This window comes from Hermetia illucens, chromosome 3, assembly GCF_905115235.1.
Source record: "Hermetia illucens chromosome 3, iHerIll2.2.curated.20191125, whole genome shotgun sequence".
NCBI classification, from domain to species: domain Eukaryota; kingdom Metazoa; phylum Arthropoda; class Insecta; order Diptera; family Stratiomyidae; genus Hermetia; species Hermetia illucens.
This window is the reverse complement of record NC_051851.1, coordinates 158,310,256-158,328,862: the sequence shown is the minus strand read 5'-3', so window position 1 is coordinate 158,328,862 and position 18,607 is coordinate 158,310,256. Positions and strand designations below refer to the sequence as shown.

At 44.9% G+C, this 18,607-nt stretch overlaps 1 protein-coding gene across 1 annotated transcript in view; it reads left to right on the top strand.

Annotated features, from left to right (window-relative positions):
- Nucleotides 1-18,607, top strand: part of LOC119653070 (roundabout homolog 2) — a 245,393-nt gene that overhangs the window by 142,560 nt on the left and 84,226 nt on the right. The window contains exons 2-3 of the mRNA XM_038057550.1: nt 6,706-6,899; nt 18,155-18,257. Coding sequence (XP_037913478.1) covers nt 6,706-6,899; nt 18,155-18,257 — 297 coding nt within the window. The remainder of the gene's footprint in view (nt 1-6,705; nt 6,900-18,154; nt 18,258-18,607) is intronic.

Below are 18,607 nucleotides of genomic sequence, written 5' to 3'. Positions count from 1 at the left end.
CCCCGAGCCCGCAGTGTGTGCGGTGCTCTCACCAGACGCACCCTGAACCCTGCAGAGAACAAACCTCTCGCTTTCGCATCTCCGGTATGCTATCCTCCTGTCCGGTCCTTGCAACCTGCTGACGTGTGTCCATAGTCCAGACACCTGTAGTATGCGGCTATCCACATTCGCACCCTGCATACTACCCATCGAATTTTGATTCTCCCGCTGCTAAGAAGTTTCCTCGCATAATAGATGATACTTGCCGGGGCATCGGTTACCTCTGGGTATTCATGCTTTATCACCTTCTCCACTTTAGCCTTTTCTGTGAGGCAGTCATGATCCCGGATTTCTAAAGAGCACATGGGTTCTAGGCTGGAAACAAGCGCCTTCTCCCCCAATAATCCCTTGACCGCTTCGCCGGTCGCACTCCTGTTAATCGTCTTTGGGCCCAGTTCGACGAGAACTCCACCACTCCTCGTTTTCTGTATGGAAGACACCACTGCAGAAGTAATTTTATGGATGGTGGGGGGTATTCGTTTGAAATCTTGTTGTTTCTGAAATTCGTCAGAAAATTCTTAAGTTCTTCGGCATACTAACACCAAACAATCGAGGCATCTTTGCCTCCACTCCAGCCATTTATCAATAACCCCCTCTTTTCCTTGGTTTTTCTGGCAACTCTCCTACAGCTAGTTATCTCTAAAGTTCAACATGACGTCGATAGTACGCTAGTGGTAGCGATGATTTGATGATGATATGAATGATTTTATTTTCTATAGTTTTATGTCGTTGTGAAACTTCGCAACTGCAATCACCGTCAGCTCTCTGTAAAACCGAGCAAAGTAACCTCCGCTGAAAGGTTAATTAAAGAAAATCCTCACAACTATCGCTACCATAACGTAGAACTTATTAAGGACCAACATATCCCGTGGCATATCCCCTGGCTTCCATAATCGAGAGCAGCCCTGGAACTTTCTATTGCAGCGCTAGGAGAAGGTGACTTTCCTCTTGAGTTGGCTCTCCCCGTGCGGGTGCGTTACTTGGGTTGATTTTTGTCCACGTACTTTGTACATTGCGACCTTGTAGGCAACACCTCATGATTTTGTATTAATATCAAGGTATAGCCAACCTATGTGTTCGGGGCCCTGGTAATTTTCTTCCATCTGCCTGCATTCCGGCCTTTCTCTTGGCATTTTGTCAAAGTTTCTCCACTTACAGGTGTCGAAATTTCCTAGTTCGGTTGGTAGTTTGGTCAAAAGTTAGACAATTTAGTTTAGTGGAGGTAGTCGCAGCTTCAAGTACTCAGAACTTTTCTAGGCCTGTAGTCCTATTTCCGAAGATCGCTTATTCATCGGCCTTTCGCCAACGGCGTTCGCAGGCTTTCGCGAATCTGAGAACATTCGCCAGAGACGGAAAATGCGCAGACTCTTCGTTGAAGAAAACCTTGCCAAGGTATCTTCATCTGTAGGGTAAGGAGGCCGGGTAGCTGCATACGAAGTTCAGGGAAGTCTCTTCTCCCTCTTCGCATTGCTGCATATGGCCAAGATTACCACTCTGATTTTTTCCATGTGGTGGTTTGAAAGCCAATGTCCCGCTAAAAGCCCTACTAGGGTTTTCATTCCCCACTTCTTAACGGAAAACAAAAATGCCGTTTCAGTGGCCTCGGAAACCATATGATCGGTTGACATCAGAGCCATCTGATGTTTGCCAAGAAATGTCCAGATGGACGCATGACCGTCTTTCCATGCGCCAATAATATCAAGCCTATATGCGTCGTTAGCTACCTTCCGTTTTACCTCCAAATGGATTGGGGGTAAATTTAGAATAGCTTCGAGTGCCACGGTCGGCGTAGTACTGATCGCTCCCGCCTCTGAATCTGCGTCAGCAGCTTCCTGCTATTAGAAAAGTTTAGTATTGGCCATCAGATCATCAAAAAGAGTTTTATTATGGATGTATACATCCAATGAATCAGTTTTGGTGAAAGACCCCAGGTCTTACTTGTCACATTCCTACGGCACCAGAGCAATGTGCAAGATTTCTGGTATTGTTCCTGGATATCGTGCTTCCACGTTAACTTGGAGTCGAAATATCCTCCTAAGTACTTGACTGTTTTTCTCCGTGGATATGACTTTTTGGTAGGCAATACCTATGGCGAAGTGGCCACTTAGCAAAGTGTGTGTGGGTTCACTACCCAAATTGAGAATCTGCAATTCGGTTCCTACCAGATACTCCAGTAGCATTGATGTTGGAACTTCCCTAGCATCTCATGCCTTTACTTTTGGCATATTGCTTATTTCTGATGAAGGTTGCGTTGGGAACTTGGTCTACGTCATAAGGGAAATAAGCAAAGTTCCACAGGATTGCCGTGTAGGCATCACATAAGTCGTTAACGAAGATAGCTAGGAGCTTGGAGCTCCATGCAGGAACGGTTTCCACCACTTCCATTGGTATACTGCAAGCCAACATGTCGGAAGTTTAAGCCCCTAACTAGCAATGTATGGTTCTGTATGAGGTATATACATGTCTTGCGGTTTTTTAATGCAGAAAATTTATCTGAGAGATATGGCACCTCTGCTACCGTACAGATGAAGATGCCGTCGGCCGCACTTCCCCTTCAGTTTTAGGAGCCGACATTTATAATGTGATGGTCCCAAGCCCGGTTCAGGAACACCGATAGTGAGGAAAGTCCCTGGCCTATCCGCTCTTCCTCCTGTTTTGCTACCTAGTAGCATCCATGTGGAGGTCTTGAGATTCCTCTGGACTCCACGTTATTCCAGGACTTCAGCACCAATACGCTCCTCATTTGGAAGCCAGAAAAAGCACTTTCTAAATGATGATAACTCGAAAACCCTCTTCTGGGTCGATCGCGCACCCTCCCATACATCGTTGAAAGAGAAACAGTACTGTCCAAGTTACTCATTCGTGCTTCCGTCGCCAAAGTTTATCCGTAACATTTTACGGTATACACCGACTGAAAGCGTAGTGTAATCCTTAATCCTTTGCTAGGATGCAGTCCTTACAGTTAGGAGTTGTTTCCTCGTAAGCTGATCACACTGTTCTATATTGTAACCAGAAAGATTGGTGTTGTCAGATAAAACCCATCCATAGGCCTTGATAGCCTTGGCTGCAAATGAAGACTTAGCAGTTGCCGGTCGACCTTCTTTGCAGTAATTTGAGCCGAAGAATTGGGATCGTCAGACTACCGTTGCCGCTTTGGCTTGCCCTTAGCCGCAGATGCCAAAGGCGATCTTTTCCCGTCACGATTTGCTCAACTCGGGGGTTGTGTTTTACTCAAAGGAGGTCTGCTCGGTTTGCCTGAACTCCGGTGACCATTCAGCCCTCGGCACGGTAGTCACACCTTGGCTTTCCCGGAGGATCCTCATTGAACTCCCTCACTACGATAAAGTAGTCGAGGGAGAGTTTGATCACAAATTTGTCACTGTAGCGTAACATGCCTCAATTGCACCCTGACCAAAATGAACATTTTCAGATATTCACATAAACTGTGTGCCAATCAAGTTGAAGTTAACGAGGAACTATGGGAAAGGCTGAATGGACATCAACAAACAACAGTGATAGTGGTGATTCAATAGCTGCTACCAGGAAGAATTTCTTTAAAGGAGGTACGCAACGCGACGAAGCTCCATTATCGTAATAAAATACGAGGAGGACAAGGCGAGGTTCTTTCCCGAAATACTCGTGTGGCCTATTATGAACTTGGAGAGCCCACAGCTCATTGCAGTTAAGTTAACTAATATACGGTGGAGATCGATCACGCTAGCAAAAGAGGAAAAATATTCAAGATTATAGAAGGCTGGTGCCTTCATTAAAATAACAACGACTACTCCATAGGGCACCCTGTTCGGAGCTTGTCACCTATAGGCAACGCTGGTGAATGCTAACTCCACTAATTGCAAACTATCGCCAGAAATGTATAAAAGTGGATAGACTAAGCTATCTGTGATGATCCTACCTTTCGACTGCTCCCAGGTGATTCTGAAGTCACATATCACAATATCTTGGAATTTTTTTAATTCTTGTTATAAGATCAACGGCGCTTAGGAAAGCGCAAAGTATAAGCTAATCTCGTATGATGAGATATCCAGAAGACACGTTTGCTCGGATTTGGCTTGTCAAAGGTCCACGTTAAGGAAGACAAACTCACCAAATGTCTAGGCCTTCAGAACTGTGCGGTGCCTATGGATAACGAAATGGTAATAAAGGAGAAAGATCGCAGAAGAACAACCTGCCTTTTATCATCATCATCAACGGCGCAACAACCGATATCCGGTGCCTTAATAAAGAACTCCAGACACCCCGGTTTTGCGCCCAAGTCCACTAATTCGATATCCATAAAAGTTGCCTGGCGTCCTGACCTGCGCCATCATTCCATTTCACTTAGGGTTTGCCTCGTCTTCTTTTTCTAGCTTAGATATTGCCCTTATAGACTTTCTGGGCTGGATCATCCTCTCCCATAGGGGTTAAGTGACCCTCCCACCGCAATCTATTCAGCCTGATTTTATCCACAACCAGACGTTGCCACCATATACTCTGTCTTGTCTTCATTGATGTGCAGCTCAAGATCTCACGCCGATTGCAGCCTGCTCGATCTGGATGAAGGCAGTTTGTACATCTCGGGTGGTTCTTCCCATGATGTCGATATCGTCAGCATAGGCTAGTAGTTGGGTGGACTTAAAGAGGATCGTACCTCTTGCATTTACCTCAGCATCACGGATCACTTTCTCGAGGGCCAGGTTAAAGAGGACGCATGATAGGGCATCCCCTTGTCGTAGACCGTTGTTGATGTCGAATGGTCTTGAGGGTGATCCTGCTGTTTCTATCTGGCCGAGCATATTGGTTAGGGTGAGCCTAGTCAGTCTTATTAGTTTCGTTGGGATACCGAATTCTCTCATGGCCGTGTACAGTTTTACCCTGGCTATGCTATCATAGGCGGCTTTAAAGTCGATGAAAATATGGTGCAACTGATGGCCATATTCCAACACTTTTTCCATCACTTGCCGCAGAGAGAAAATCTGATTTGTTGCTGCTTTGCCAGGAGTGAAGCCTCTTTGGTATGGGCCAATGATGTTCTGGTCGTATGGGGCTATCCGGCCTAGCAAGATAGTGGAGAATATCTTATAGATGGTACTCAGCAACGTGATACCTCTATAGTTGCTGCACTGTGTGATATCTCCCTTTTTATGTATGAGACAGACAATGCCTTGTTGCCAATCGTCAGGCATTGATTCGCTGTCCCGTACCTTGAGCGCAAGTTGATGAACCACTTGGTGTAACTGGTCGCCTCCCTTTTTAACCAATTTGGCTGTAATTCCATCGGCTCCTGGCAACTTATGATTTTTTAGCCGATGAATTGCTCCGCTCGATGAAGTTCGTGATAAGTCTCTGCGCGTGCCCGCGTTTTTTGAGAATCCAACATTACTCGGTATGCAGCATTCTTCCGTTCCGCAGCTAGTTTACATTCATCGTCAAACCAGCCGTTCCGACCCTTTTTGCGGCTGGGAGTAAGTATGTTTGTGGCCGTATTTATGATAACGTTCTTCAGGTGATTGTGAAGATCATTTGTTGATGCTTCATCTCCAGGATCTTTGTTGACCGTGGTTATTGCGGCATCCATTTCCCTCTTATAGGTGCTGTGGAGGGCTGTGTTGTGGATGGCTTCAGTAGCTCTGTAGGGGCGCGAACGTTTATGAGACTCATCTTTGTAAATTTGCCTCACGCAACGTTGTTACATCAGCCTTATTTTGGGACAGAGTATCGACTAGCTGGTGAGCAAAATTCGGTCTGCACAGGGAGCGCACGTTCCACGAGAAAATGCGCAAATCGTTAATCCGTTGTCGTTGCCCGGTTCGTCGTTGTAAAATCCATCCTATCCCTTTCCGTGTAAGGTTGTCAGTTGGTATGTGTTGTCCCGTTTTTAGGCGCGGGAGACTCGCCTTCATCCTTCTCCATCTGCAGTTTTTGATAAAGAAAGAACTCCCAGCGATCACCACGTCGAGGTGGAGATAGGGTTTGCTAGTAGAGCTGTTGGTGTTGGTTCAGCAGGCGTTTCGCAGGTTTTATGCCTTATCGTGGGTACTAATCCGCGTTTCGCCCTGGGACCTATACTATCTTTTGACCGCCAGCCAAAGTAGATACCCATGAAAAGTTGATGAATTTATAGATCGACTTCTGAAATCGAAATCTCTTGCGGTTATCACTTGCTAATGCAGAAGGCTAAGGCAAATCAGAGATAAATATCTTTTTCTTATCTTTGGTTTTCTAGTTTCTGTCCTTTTTTCGACCTTTGTTTAAATGTTTTTAGGGTATCGTCTGGTGCCCCTTTGCTTAGTAAATTCGACACATAACACGGTGACGTTTGAATGTGACAATTCGATATTAATTAGGTACGATCCGCTCTGATTCTCCTAGAATACCAGTGCTCGCCATGGATTCTCACTCGCCCAAGTGCCTAACTGAATGACTCATCAGTCGAAATGATGATAGCAAAATCCTTACTAAGCGGAATTCAATGATTCCCAAGCACTTTTTTCATATTTATAAATATCTCCCTTATTTGTTGCCACGGTGACTCCCATTTAGCCTGGAGCTCCCACTACAGAGCAACCCATATATCCCCATCTATATCCCACTGCAAATTAAAACCAAATAATGATTCCCTGTAATGACTGCATTTTTTTCTCATCTTTGCACTCCAATTCATTTCAGGTTCACAAATTCCTCGAATTATCGAGCATCCCATCGACACCACCGTTCCACGCCACGAACCCGCTACACTGAATTGTAAAGCTGAAGGATTTCCGCCGCCAACAATACAATGGTATAAGGATGGTGTTCCATTGAAAATATTGCCAGGATCTCACCGTATAGTCCTGCCAGCGGGCGGCTTGTTTTTTCTAAAGGTAAGCCAGGTAGCGTAAATAATTGTGTGAAGTGGGAGAATGTAGAGAAATTAGAGAAAGTAAACAAGAATTGAAGGAGCTAAAGGACGAGTTCGACAGGAATAACTGACTTGTCTGTCTGATTGACTATTTGGAAAGGTCGAAAGCTAACTCATACTTCTTGGTCGCAGTCAAGTCGATTATCGGTTAGGTGCAATGGAATTGAGGTTTTTCTTGCGTCTGTTTGTTATGTGGGGGCTGGATTTCTCAAGCGTCTGTAACCAACGAAAGTTCAGAGGTGGATTCTTAACCTTTGATTTAATCAAGACCAGACATACAGGCAAACAAAGCCCAAATACTGGAGGTAGATAAATACGATTGGATGGTAATGCCATAACGTTATTGGGCCGGAAAATGTGCAGGATGAATTGAGATTCACGGTATCGGCTTTTTCAGAACAGAGCAATGAAGATTGATTTTCCGTCGTATAGGCGATAATCCAAAAATAGTGTGGAAGACCTGATTATCAGATTCGTCTGCAGAATTTTTGATGAGGTGGAGGAGTTCATTTACTCCATTAGCGTTGCCCTGGAGACTGTTGGTCCAGATTAGTGTAATGGAAGTGAAAATTCTAATGGTGGTTGGTCCTTTTTTTCAGGAACATTATTGTATAGTTCATATTTAGGTTGAAACTCCGATAACTGCTGAACATAAAATCCAAACTTAAATATGCAGGGGAAAAGTTTAGATTTGGATTGGAGGTTAGCTTCCATCTTCACCTGAAGTACGTTTGTTGTTTATTCAAATTAGAAATTCTATTCAGGATGCGTCACACTGAAAGCAGAAACTGGTCCCTTATTTCCTACAGAAGGTGTTGAACTCTAATGTTAAAACAACTAAGGCTGCTTTCAGGCTTCTCCGTAACTCAGTTATTTACGCCAGCGTTCGGAACCAGTCCAGGATCAAATTTGATGGTTAAATTACTACAACTGAACTAGCAATCCTCTTCAGTAAAGCATTGGAACAAGAGAATCAATTAATAATATTAGAATCCATTTTATCATGCTTATAATGGAAGGGCTGAGTGACTATTCTTGATAAAGCTCTAACACGGCATGCGGGATTGACGGTGCGATGCACGAGTTGATTGACAGTTAGTTTGTCGATCTCGTTCCCTGGGTTCGAGTCCGGATTGGTCGCACATGTTTGCGTTCATTTTGTGCTGTTCTGCTACGTCGAGCTTCTCACTTGTGGTAGTTAAATAACAATAAAACTGAAGGACAACCTCTGACAAAAATAAGGATGAGAAAATATAATATGAAAAATAGAGTTTGTTGATGTCCTATACTCCATAAAGTTGTGAACAACTCATCGACGGAGAACCTGAGTCTACACTCAAATTATCCACTTACTCAAGTGGGAACCCAGTCTTTAACGGACAAGCCGAATCAGGCCCCTTCTGTCAACAGCCCTGACCCCAGGCTCTAATCGGCGCCATCTAGTGAGGTTAACGTTTTGCCCGTGGGTAAGCATTTGTCCACGGAAAATAAACAGCCTTCGGGTAAACCGCCTTCGAGCAAACCGCCTCCGGGCAAATCACAACCCACGGGCTGTGCCAATTTTGAAAGAAAAGGATCGTTCGGGGCACCTGCGGCTAAGGGGAAATCGAAGCGACAGCGGTCCTCGGTCGATGCCAACTCTTCCACACAAAAGGCAGCAAAGAAGGCTCGGCTGGCAACGGCTAGGCCTCCATTTACAGCCAAGGCTATCGAAGCCAATGGATGGGGTTTGTATGACGACTCTAATCCATCCGCTTACGATACTGAGCAGTGCGAGGAAACTCCTCCTAGCTATAAGGACTGCATCCTCGCAAGGCATTAAGCTTTGCTTTGAGTCGGCAAGTGTATACCGTAAAATGTTACGACCAAACTTTTCCGACGAAGACACGAACGAGTGGCGCAGGCATCTTCATCTGAAGTGTAGATAGGGTGCCGTATTTCGAAAATAAATTTGCAGTATTGTAAAGCAACAACTACACTTATCAGTCGTCGGATCAATAGCTGCGAGACATTTATATACTTCATACGAGAACTGTGGGTTGTTGATGGGTTTGTCAGGGGCCTAAATTTCCAATATCCTGATCTGTTATATACCAATGGAAGTGATCGACCCCACTCCTGCATGGTAGTCTCAAAAGACTTCCAGGCTAATTTGGTTAACGACCTATGTGATGGCGACACCACATAGGTTAAAATAATCATAAAAAATCAACAGGCAGATAAAAAGATACTACGGTGCTCTCCATATTTCCCCAATGACGCAGAAGATGTTGCCGGTGGAACATTCATCAGTGTTACCTAATATCTCAGGGCCGGACCTCTGGAACGCTTCCTACGATAGTCTGCTGAGACTCGATATGCCTGAAGAGTCGCGCCTGGTCGGTTATGCAGACGACGTTGCGGCACTTGTTGCCGGACGCACTGTTGAACAGGCGCAAAGCAGACTTGGCATATTGATGCAACGGGTAAGCGGATGGATGACTGCTCACGGTTTCAACCTTGCGCTGGAAAAAACCGAAGTAGTCATCCTGACCAGAAGAAGAATCCCGACCTTGCGTCCCATATCGATCGGCGAGTTGACTATAGAGTCAAAACCAACGGTTAAATACCTTGGTTTAATGCTCGACTCGAAGATGAGCTTCTCCGAGCAAATCAAAGCAGCCGCGGACAGGGCTGCAGTAGGAGTCGCGGCCTTGAGTCGGCTAATGGCGAATGTTGGCGGCCCTATATCAACTAGGAGACGTCTCCTCATGGGAGCAACGCAGTCCGTCCTTCTCTATGGTGCGGAGGTATGGGCTGATGCCCTTGACAAGGAGGTGCATCGTAAACGCCTCGCTCAAGTGCAGAGGCGGGGAGCTTTGCGAGTGGCGTCTGCTTATCGCACTGTCTCCGAACCGGCTGTGATGGTGATTGCGGGAGTGATCCCCGTTGCCCTCCTTGCCAAGGAGCGCAAAGCTATCTATCGCCGTAAGGGCGAAAACTTAAGAGAGGTGGTTGCCCGTGAAGAGCGTCAACACACCCTTAACGAGTGGCAACTTTCTTGGCAAAATGAGCCAAGGGGCAAGTGGACTGCGCGGCTCATCGACAAATTAGACCCGTGGTTGAACAGAAAGCACGGTGAGATTGATTACTTCCTTACCCAACTTCTAAGTGGGCATGGATGTTTTCAGTCTTACCTGCACAGGGTTGGGAAGGCGCGATCTCCTGACTGTGTGTTCTGCAATAGAGTGGCGGATGACGCTGAACACACCTTTTTCTCTTGCGAGATGTGGGACGGCCTCCGCCAGCAGCTTTATGCAGACACAGGGGAGCTCTCTCCAGACAACATTGTCAGAGAGATGCTGAAGAGCGCTGGCAGCTGGAATCGTATTGCGCATTATGTTCGGGCTCTTCTTACTACGAAGAAGATTGAACTCGACCGGCAGAGGGATGGGACGGTAAGGGGTTCCCTGAACTAACAACTCCCTTCCTCCCCTCCTCTCCCGTTGGTGAAAGGAATTCCCTGACTTGAAGGCTCCCAAAGCCGGGAGAGCGGGAGGGCTAGCCCGAAGTAATGTGTCAAACGGTTCCAGGCTAGTTCTCTGATGACAGGGAGGTGTTTAGTTGGTAGTCCGCCAGCGTGCTGTTGCGGGAGTCCAACACTCTGTGCGTAAACGCATTCACCTACCCTACTCCCAAAAAAAAAAAATATCTCATGGGCAATAGCAGGATGTGATGTCAACGCTCACGGCATATGCTGGGGAAGTACCAACATCAATGCAAGCAGATCCTTAATTTGGGTAATAAACCCATTTTCTGCAAACATCACGGGTGCATCCTCTGACATTGCGGCTTTGGTCGGAGAGTGGAGAGTATCAACTGATATCACATTCTCAGATCTTGGACGCATTGATTTCGTAATGGACATGGATTCACCTCCACCCACTCTATTTTGAAATCCGCGGAACATAGATTGGGTGACGCATAAAATAGAACTGAGCGCCCGAGAGAGGTTTCCAAGGAATTCATAAGGACTGGCAAGATTATTGTCTTGTACAGTAAGAGCTTTAACCCTATGGTGAGACGTTTCGAGCGGAACAGTCTTTGTAAGTTGAAATAGGCTCTGTTGGCTGACAACAACCGTGCGTGGATTTCATCATCGTAGCTGTTATCGGTTGTAATTTTCGACCATAGATAGGAGTAATTGTCAACGGTCTCAAAGTTGTATTCTCCTGTCTTTATTCTTCCCGTTTGACTAGTGCGGTTTGATGTTGTTAGTTGGTTGGTTTTTGGTGTTGACGTTGCCACCATATATTTTGTGTTGCCCTCGTTGATCTCGCGCCAATCACCCCCTGCTCGGCTGGATGGAGGCAGTTTGTACGTTTCGGGTGGTTCTTCCCATGATGTCGATATCGTCAGCATAGGCCAGTAGTTGGGTGGACTTAAAGAGGATCGTACCTCTTGCATATTTTCACTTCCATATAATTCCACATCTCTGCATGCTTCGCAACTTCAACCGTAGCCAGAACGTTTGCAAAACTAATCAGTTTTGCCGCGCCCGGTCCGCGAAGGCCAGGTTCTACCTCAGACATGATATTCCACAGCGGAAGCTCCTGTACGAAAGTTCGGGAAACACTTGCTACGACAATATACTCAATCGGGCTGGCACCTTTCTCTTTTCTTAAATGCCCGGTAAAACTCAATCAACCGGGCTAAGTACTCTGGAGCGTACAATTTAGCCAAAGTGCCCATAAATCAACCCCGTTTAGCCCAATTAAAGGCTTTGCTAACATTTGACGTCACTATCGTATAGCAGACATACTGCTTATTTGGGCTTAGTGTTAAGAGTCAACTTGAGAACTTTGTTTGGAATCCTGTCCAATCTCAAAAGCCTCTTATTTCCAATGCATCCCCAAATTCTCCTAAGGCACAGCTGGTCTTCATAATGCTACTTGCCAAATCTCCTCGCTTTCAAGCAATTTAAACAGAGATTCCATGCTTCCATCAGTAGTTTGGCTACCTGTCATTGTAAACCACCTTTTTGATAGCCGTCATTTCTGGACTGTGATCTCCTTTAGGAAGAATTGCTGCTCTTATTTTCAAACCTTCAGGAGGATCAGTTTACCATTCTAGTTTTTTCTTCCAGCGCCCCTTGGGGAAGCGGCAATCAGCGTTTCCAATATAGTGGAAGATAACTCAGTGGACACTGTCGGTGTACTGTCCACTCTTCTGCTTGACTATTCCTCTCACCATAAAGGTGCTCCATTTTGAAAAGTAATCACGTATCCAACTTTTTCCACTCCAAGACCTAAGCATTGAAATAATCAGTAATTAGACTTAGATATGGACGCCGTATCGTGTATCGTGACGTGGCGACATATGCCCCTCAATCCAGTAGCTCTCGCTTTCGGCCTCATTTAACCTTACAATTCGGCTTATATGTCCGAAACCTTCGACCACACAATTCGTCTTGAATTTTCAGCGTATTTCTTTACGAAATGGCCCTCTTCTCCACATTTGCTCTAACTCTCCAACCAATCAGGTTCACTGGTGCAAAACTCCCGAAGTCAAGGTATCTGACGCATCTCTTGAGAGATACTTACCCCATGAACCTGCAAATGGTCCAACGCATTCTTACCTTGCCTGCGGTAATTAGTTTAACCACGGTTTTGACGGAAATATTGTATTTTCCCGCGAAATAATCTCCTCCGAATTCCCTGCATTTGATTGACCATCGCTTGCATTTTTAACATCATTTGCACGTTCGCGCAAAAACTATCAGCAGATATTTCGGTGGATCTATTTAGCCCCAGCATAAGCCCCTTTTGTGTGTTTGCCTGATACAGCTCACACTATTGCCCAAGTGTGTTAATTTCGGATCCACTTTTACCAGTTGTCGATGCCTTCAGTTTTGTCGGTGTATCAACTTTCCGGATGGCTAAAGTGGTAAGAGCGCTGGGCTGTCAGAGCGGAAGGTCGCGGTTCAAACCTCACTGGTGGCAGAGGGATTTAATATCGTGATTGCATGTTGGATACCAGTCGACTACGCTATCAATCACCTGAGTTAAATCAGGGTAATGACCTCCGGCGAGCACAATGCTGACCACATTGCCTCCTAGAGTGTACTGTAGCGTACAGTTACGATCTTGAATGAAGTGCTCTAATACACTTCAAGGCGCTGATCCAAAAGGGATTGTTGTGCCAACGATTATTACTATTATTATCAACTTTCAAAGGGTATTTTCGCTGGCGCACCTTTCTTTGTTGAAGATGCGTTTCCATTTTTACTAGCTTACTGGGACCTTAATCGCTCAGTGATATCGCCCCTATTTCACTTCGCTTCAGTCACTATCTTGAGGAAGTGTCATCTGTATTTTGTCACATAGCTTTGCCGCTTGACACTGGGGCGGTGTTCTCCTCCCGCACTGTGTTAACCCCCCTTGTCTTGGGAATTGGGAGATACGTTTTTCAGACTCTATCTATATCCATATCGTTCTGCTAGCGAAGAGTCACCTTGTACAGGGTACAAGTTAATGCCATATTAACAGTTCTGGTAAACAGGGGGCTAAGACCCACGAATATCTATATTCGCTCCCGTTAACCTTACAGTTACACATTTGCACCCAACGAAACCATAAGCGGTCTTCATCGCCTCTTGAGAGACCTTCTTCCTACTGGGAAAGTTGCAGGATTGTCCGATGGCTCAAAGACAGAACAGGGTTCTGGAGCAGGAGTCCTCTCGAACAAAAAACGAGAAGTGTATGGGATCCTCGACGATTGACAAGCGGTTGAAGGGCAGACGCCCCGCACACATGAGAGCGACTGAAATAATAAAAGGGCAAGTCCCCCTCCCTTTCCCGAACCTGGCTAAAAGAGTTATAAAAGCGCAGATCAATCTGAAGAAGACGAGTCGCTATCATCGTCTGATGAAGCGCCATCATCCTCCGAACTCGCATCTCCGCTATCTGATGAAGATGATTCGTCACTCCCTAAAGATGATGAATTTTCGCTCCCCGGTAAAAGCGAACTTTCGTCGTTCCTTATATGGAGTTTGTCCATAACAGTAAAAGTCACAGGTGATACCACGTCCACATTCCGCTGTGGAGGACAGCCTTTGTTCCCCACCGGCTGCAGCAATTCCCCCCTCAGCCGTCGTGGTTCGTCCTTCAGTTGTATTTGTTCTCCTTTGTTGGCTGATATATGGTTATTATTTGATGCTTCTTGATTCTTCCCAATAATATTATTTTCTTGATCACGAGCCACTATCTCAGCCGCTTTTTTGTTTTGAGTGAGCTGCGCTAGACGCTCCTTTATTATAGCCATATTTTTACGCACTGGGTTGGAATGAGGTGCTGTACTAAAAGTGAATTTAGCTTTGCTAGCCAATCGCTTCCTAAGACTTGTGGCGCGGCAGGATTCGCAGCATTCGAAATTTATTTCGAATGTTGCGAGTGCGAGCGAATAGATGGCGCGGATCTATCCACTTTGCGTAGCACGCCACGGGAGTGGAAGATCGCAGAAAAGTGTGCCATGAGTTGTTGTCTAAAACGTAGTAGACACACACAAAAAAATTAATCTAATGCAATTATTATGTTTTTCGTAAATGTCTCTCATTTATTATATTAAGTTCGAATATATGAATAAATACTGAAGTCTTTTGAATTAAAAATAGGAAAACGGAAGTTGAGTACGCCGACTAAGATTAGGTCAAATAACATGTATAACTAATTTAATAATAAATGTTAACTTAAATATTATAATAAATATAAGTAATGTTAAATACTTAAGACTCTTGGTGGGTTTGGTTTTAACAGGCTTGACACACTCTTTATTTTCGGCCTTCTCATTCTTGGGAGCTGCCACTATTTCACCTTGCTAATCTGTACGATTTCCTTTGATTATAATTGGCTTCTGTGAAACTGCTGTCGGAATGTCAACAATGATTACTTTTCTTGGTGATTTTGGTATGCTTTCTTCGATGCTCCTTGTTTCGGTGCTTACTTTAGAACTACCGTTCACTGTAGCACCAAAGCTGCCGGGTCGATTTCCTTGGCCCGGCAAGTTGTGTGACAATTGGTTTGCAAACTTAGGTCCATCCATTTTCTTCTTGTCCGAAAGATGGGGGTCGTTATCAGAAGATCTTTTTTGGACGAATTGGCATTTGTCCGCTTGGCAATACAAGCCGAGCTACTATCGCCATCTGTAGCAGTAGTCTGTCTTCTTCGGTCTTGCTTACTTTGGTTGCCTTCCGCCCCGCCCTTGGTTGAATGATGTGAACTACCTGGGGCCTTCTTCTCTCTTGAATCTCCGTGACATCTAGTAGATCTTTTCAGCCGATCAACCTTTCTAGAAATACTCTCTAGTGCGTTAGCGAAGCCCTCCTGGTCCTTCTTAATAGAATGATGTGTAGTACTACCAAATTTCTCTTTTCTTGATGGATCTTGGCATTTTGTAGACTCTTTTATCTGGTCGACTTTTCTTGGTATATCCCCCAAGGCGCTAGCGAAACTGTTTTTATTGTAATCCTTCCTCGCTGAAGAGTTCAATTCTGAATGGTGACGTTTTCTTTCTGTAACGTCACCATGAGAAGACTTCTGTCGAGAGGCATTATTGTCCTTCTGAGCTTTTTGACTCCGAGATTTCTCCTTGATGAACTCAAATCTATTCTAGGTTTTCCTTGTCAAAGTAGCACTGTTTTGGTTTGATCCTTTTCAGATTTGCCCATTGCAACAAAAATAGTGATGTAGATCCGTATCTATTTAAAAATCTTCCGAGACTCCTGAAAGGCAGCGTTGCTTTCAGTGCTTCTTTCCAAACTTGAAAGATTTCCTAAAAGGGTCCTACGTGGATGGACTATTATTTTATCTAGGATTAAATGCCATTGTCGTCAAGTTTCCCACAAATGGGGCACTGTGGTTACTGGATACCGACAGGCAGAGGGATCAAAGCGTCTCTGCAACACTAAGTCCCTAAGTTCTTAGCTCCTGGAGACTCGGGGTGCACTTAAATGCTTATTATTCACAGACTTAAAGAATTTTGCATAACGTGTAATTACAACAAGATGGAGTCCACCAAGGAAGAAATTCGTCATATTTTACATTTTTACTACCTGAGAGGTAAAAATGCCACGAAGCTGGCCAAAAAAATGTGTGAAGTTTATGGGTCCGATACTGTAACGATTCGCACAGCACAGCGTTGGTTCAATCGATTTCGTTCTGGTATAGTGGATATCGAAAATACACCCCATACTGGTAGGCCAATCGTCCTAGAAACCGATAAAATCGTCGAAATCATCCAAGTAGACCGGCATGTGAGCATTCGCTCGATTGGCCAGGAACTGGGTAAGGACCATCTCTCTTGGACCGAATCAACGCCTGCGATGCACTGCTGAAACGGAACGAATTCGACCCATTTTTGAAACGGGTGGTGACTGGTGGTGAAAAGGGGATCATGTACGAAAATTTCAAGCGAAAAAGATCGTAGTCGAAGCGCGGTGAGCCGGCCCAAACCATCGCCGAGCCCGGATTTAGGGCCAGGAAGGTTTTGCTGTGTGTTTGGTGGGATTGGAAGGGAGTCATCCACTATGAGCTGCTCAACTATGGCCAGACCCTCAATTCGGTGCTCTACTGTGAGCAACTCGACCGTTTGAAGCAGGCGATTGACCAGAAGCGGCCAGGATTGGTCAATAGGATTGGTGTTCTGTTCCACCAGGACAACGCTCGGCCTCACACATCTTTGATGACTCGCCAGAAGCTACGGGAGCTCGGATGGGATGTCCTATCGCACCCACCGTATAGTCCGGAGCTGGCACCAAGTGATTATCATCTCTTCTGGTCCATGCAAAACGCTCTTGGTGCGACTAAGTTGGCCTTAAAAGAGGCTTGCGAAAACTGGCTGTCTTAGTTTTTTGCAAATAATGAGGGGAGGAGGGGGGGATAATGGAGTTCTAAATGGCAACAAGTTTGCGAACAAAACGGCGCATATTCGACTTAAATCGGATAATTCTAAGTATGTTAAATAAAGCGTTGAAATTCAATCACAAATATGACATTACTTTTTCCCCAAACCAATATATTTCCAATCGTCGTTAACGAGGAAAGCTTATAAAAAAAGTGTTACGTATTCATTATTCGCAATTCTAATCCTAGCCTTGGGAAAGTTAGTTCGCGTTAATTGTTGCAAGCAGGTATCAACCTTAACCTCTTGAACTCATCCATGCAACACATCATGCTGTATTATGAGGGAGGATACACCAGCATAATCTTGTTTAAGGACGAAATAGTAGGGTCTCCAATGGTGCACAATTCCCGCTCGATATTCAGGTATAATAACACGTACGCCACACCGGAAGCCATTGTCAGTGAATCGGCATTGACTGGAGAGCATTTGGTCCTTGAATTATTTTTCCATTTCCACATTGAAACTGCATTTTCAATGTTTTCGTCAACTTTAGATTTTAATTACATGAATAATGGATAACCACATCCCCGCCCTGCACCTTTGAATTTCTGCTTCATTTCATTTCCCTTCGTTGAGTGTCAAGCGTCTTTCTTCCTTGAAATGGGAAAGGATCAAAAAAGCGGAACGAGAACTGATACACAAGAGAAGAAGGAAAACACTGTAATCCTCTTTATTTCACAGCATAATATATTTTATACTGAGTCCCAAGTATAGGTTGAAAATGAACGAATGGCGAGAAAGGACCAAGAGAAAGTCTCAGGTGTAAACGAAAAAGGAGAAAAGCCCTCGATGGCACTTTATTAATGCTTGGGATTGTCGGTCCGCTTTAGTTAAGCCCCCATGTCGGCTGAGAACATTGGGGTTGTGTTTTTTCCGGTTGCGAAACAACAGGGTGCTATCGGGCCCGTGTGTAGGTGCGATACGTGATCTGCGTTTTTGGCAAAACATTATCCTGGAAAAATATTTGCTTGAGGTGGTGCTGTGCAACCGCTCTTTGCCTTTCATTTGTGTTTAGTTACTTAGGCGTATCTGGTATGCACACAAACACAGGTTGCGAGTAAATATGTTCAGCGCTCCTATGATATGCCCACCCTCCCTCCCACTTAATTTCCATCAACGTCTAGAATTACTATAATGTGTTAAGGCTTAACAGTCTGATATATGTACGTCCTTGCGATAAATACTCCTTTGGATACATCCACTCTGCTGCCTATCCTTGTGCAGACACACATTTCTAAACGTGAGATTATAAGTCCTTCATCTCATCCATTATTACAGGTTGTAAATTCTCGACGGGAAAGCGATGCCGGCGTCTACTGGTGCGAGGCGAAAAACGAGCTGGGGGTGTCGAGGAGCAGAAATGCCACTTTGCAAGTAGCAGGTGAGTACCTGAGTGGAGAGGATAAGTGAGAAAGTGGATGGAATGAATGGATAAATGAATGAATAAACGAATGAATGTGAGCAAACGAACTGAACAGCTTTCATTTATATTACAATCAAGTGATGTCCGGGAAGTATTTGAACAGTGAATGGCAAAATTGAAAACTGAATGATGTATGTTGTGTCAACAGCGGATAGTGTTGTATATACTATAGTCGAGTCTACATGGGACTCCTGGAAGGACTCAAGTACGTGAGGAGATTAATGATGTTAGGAAAAAATTCTTTAGTTCAATCTGTTTATCCTTGTGCCATAGTGCAAATAAAATTTGAAGTGAACCTTCGTGCGCGG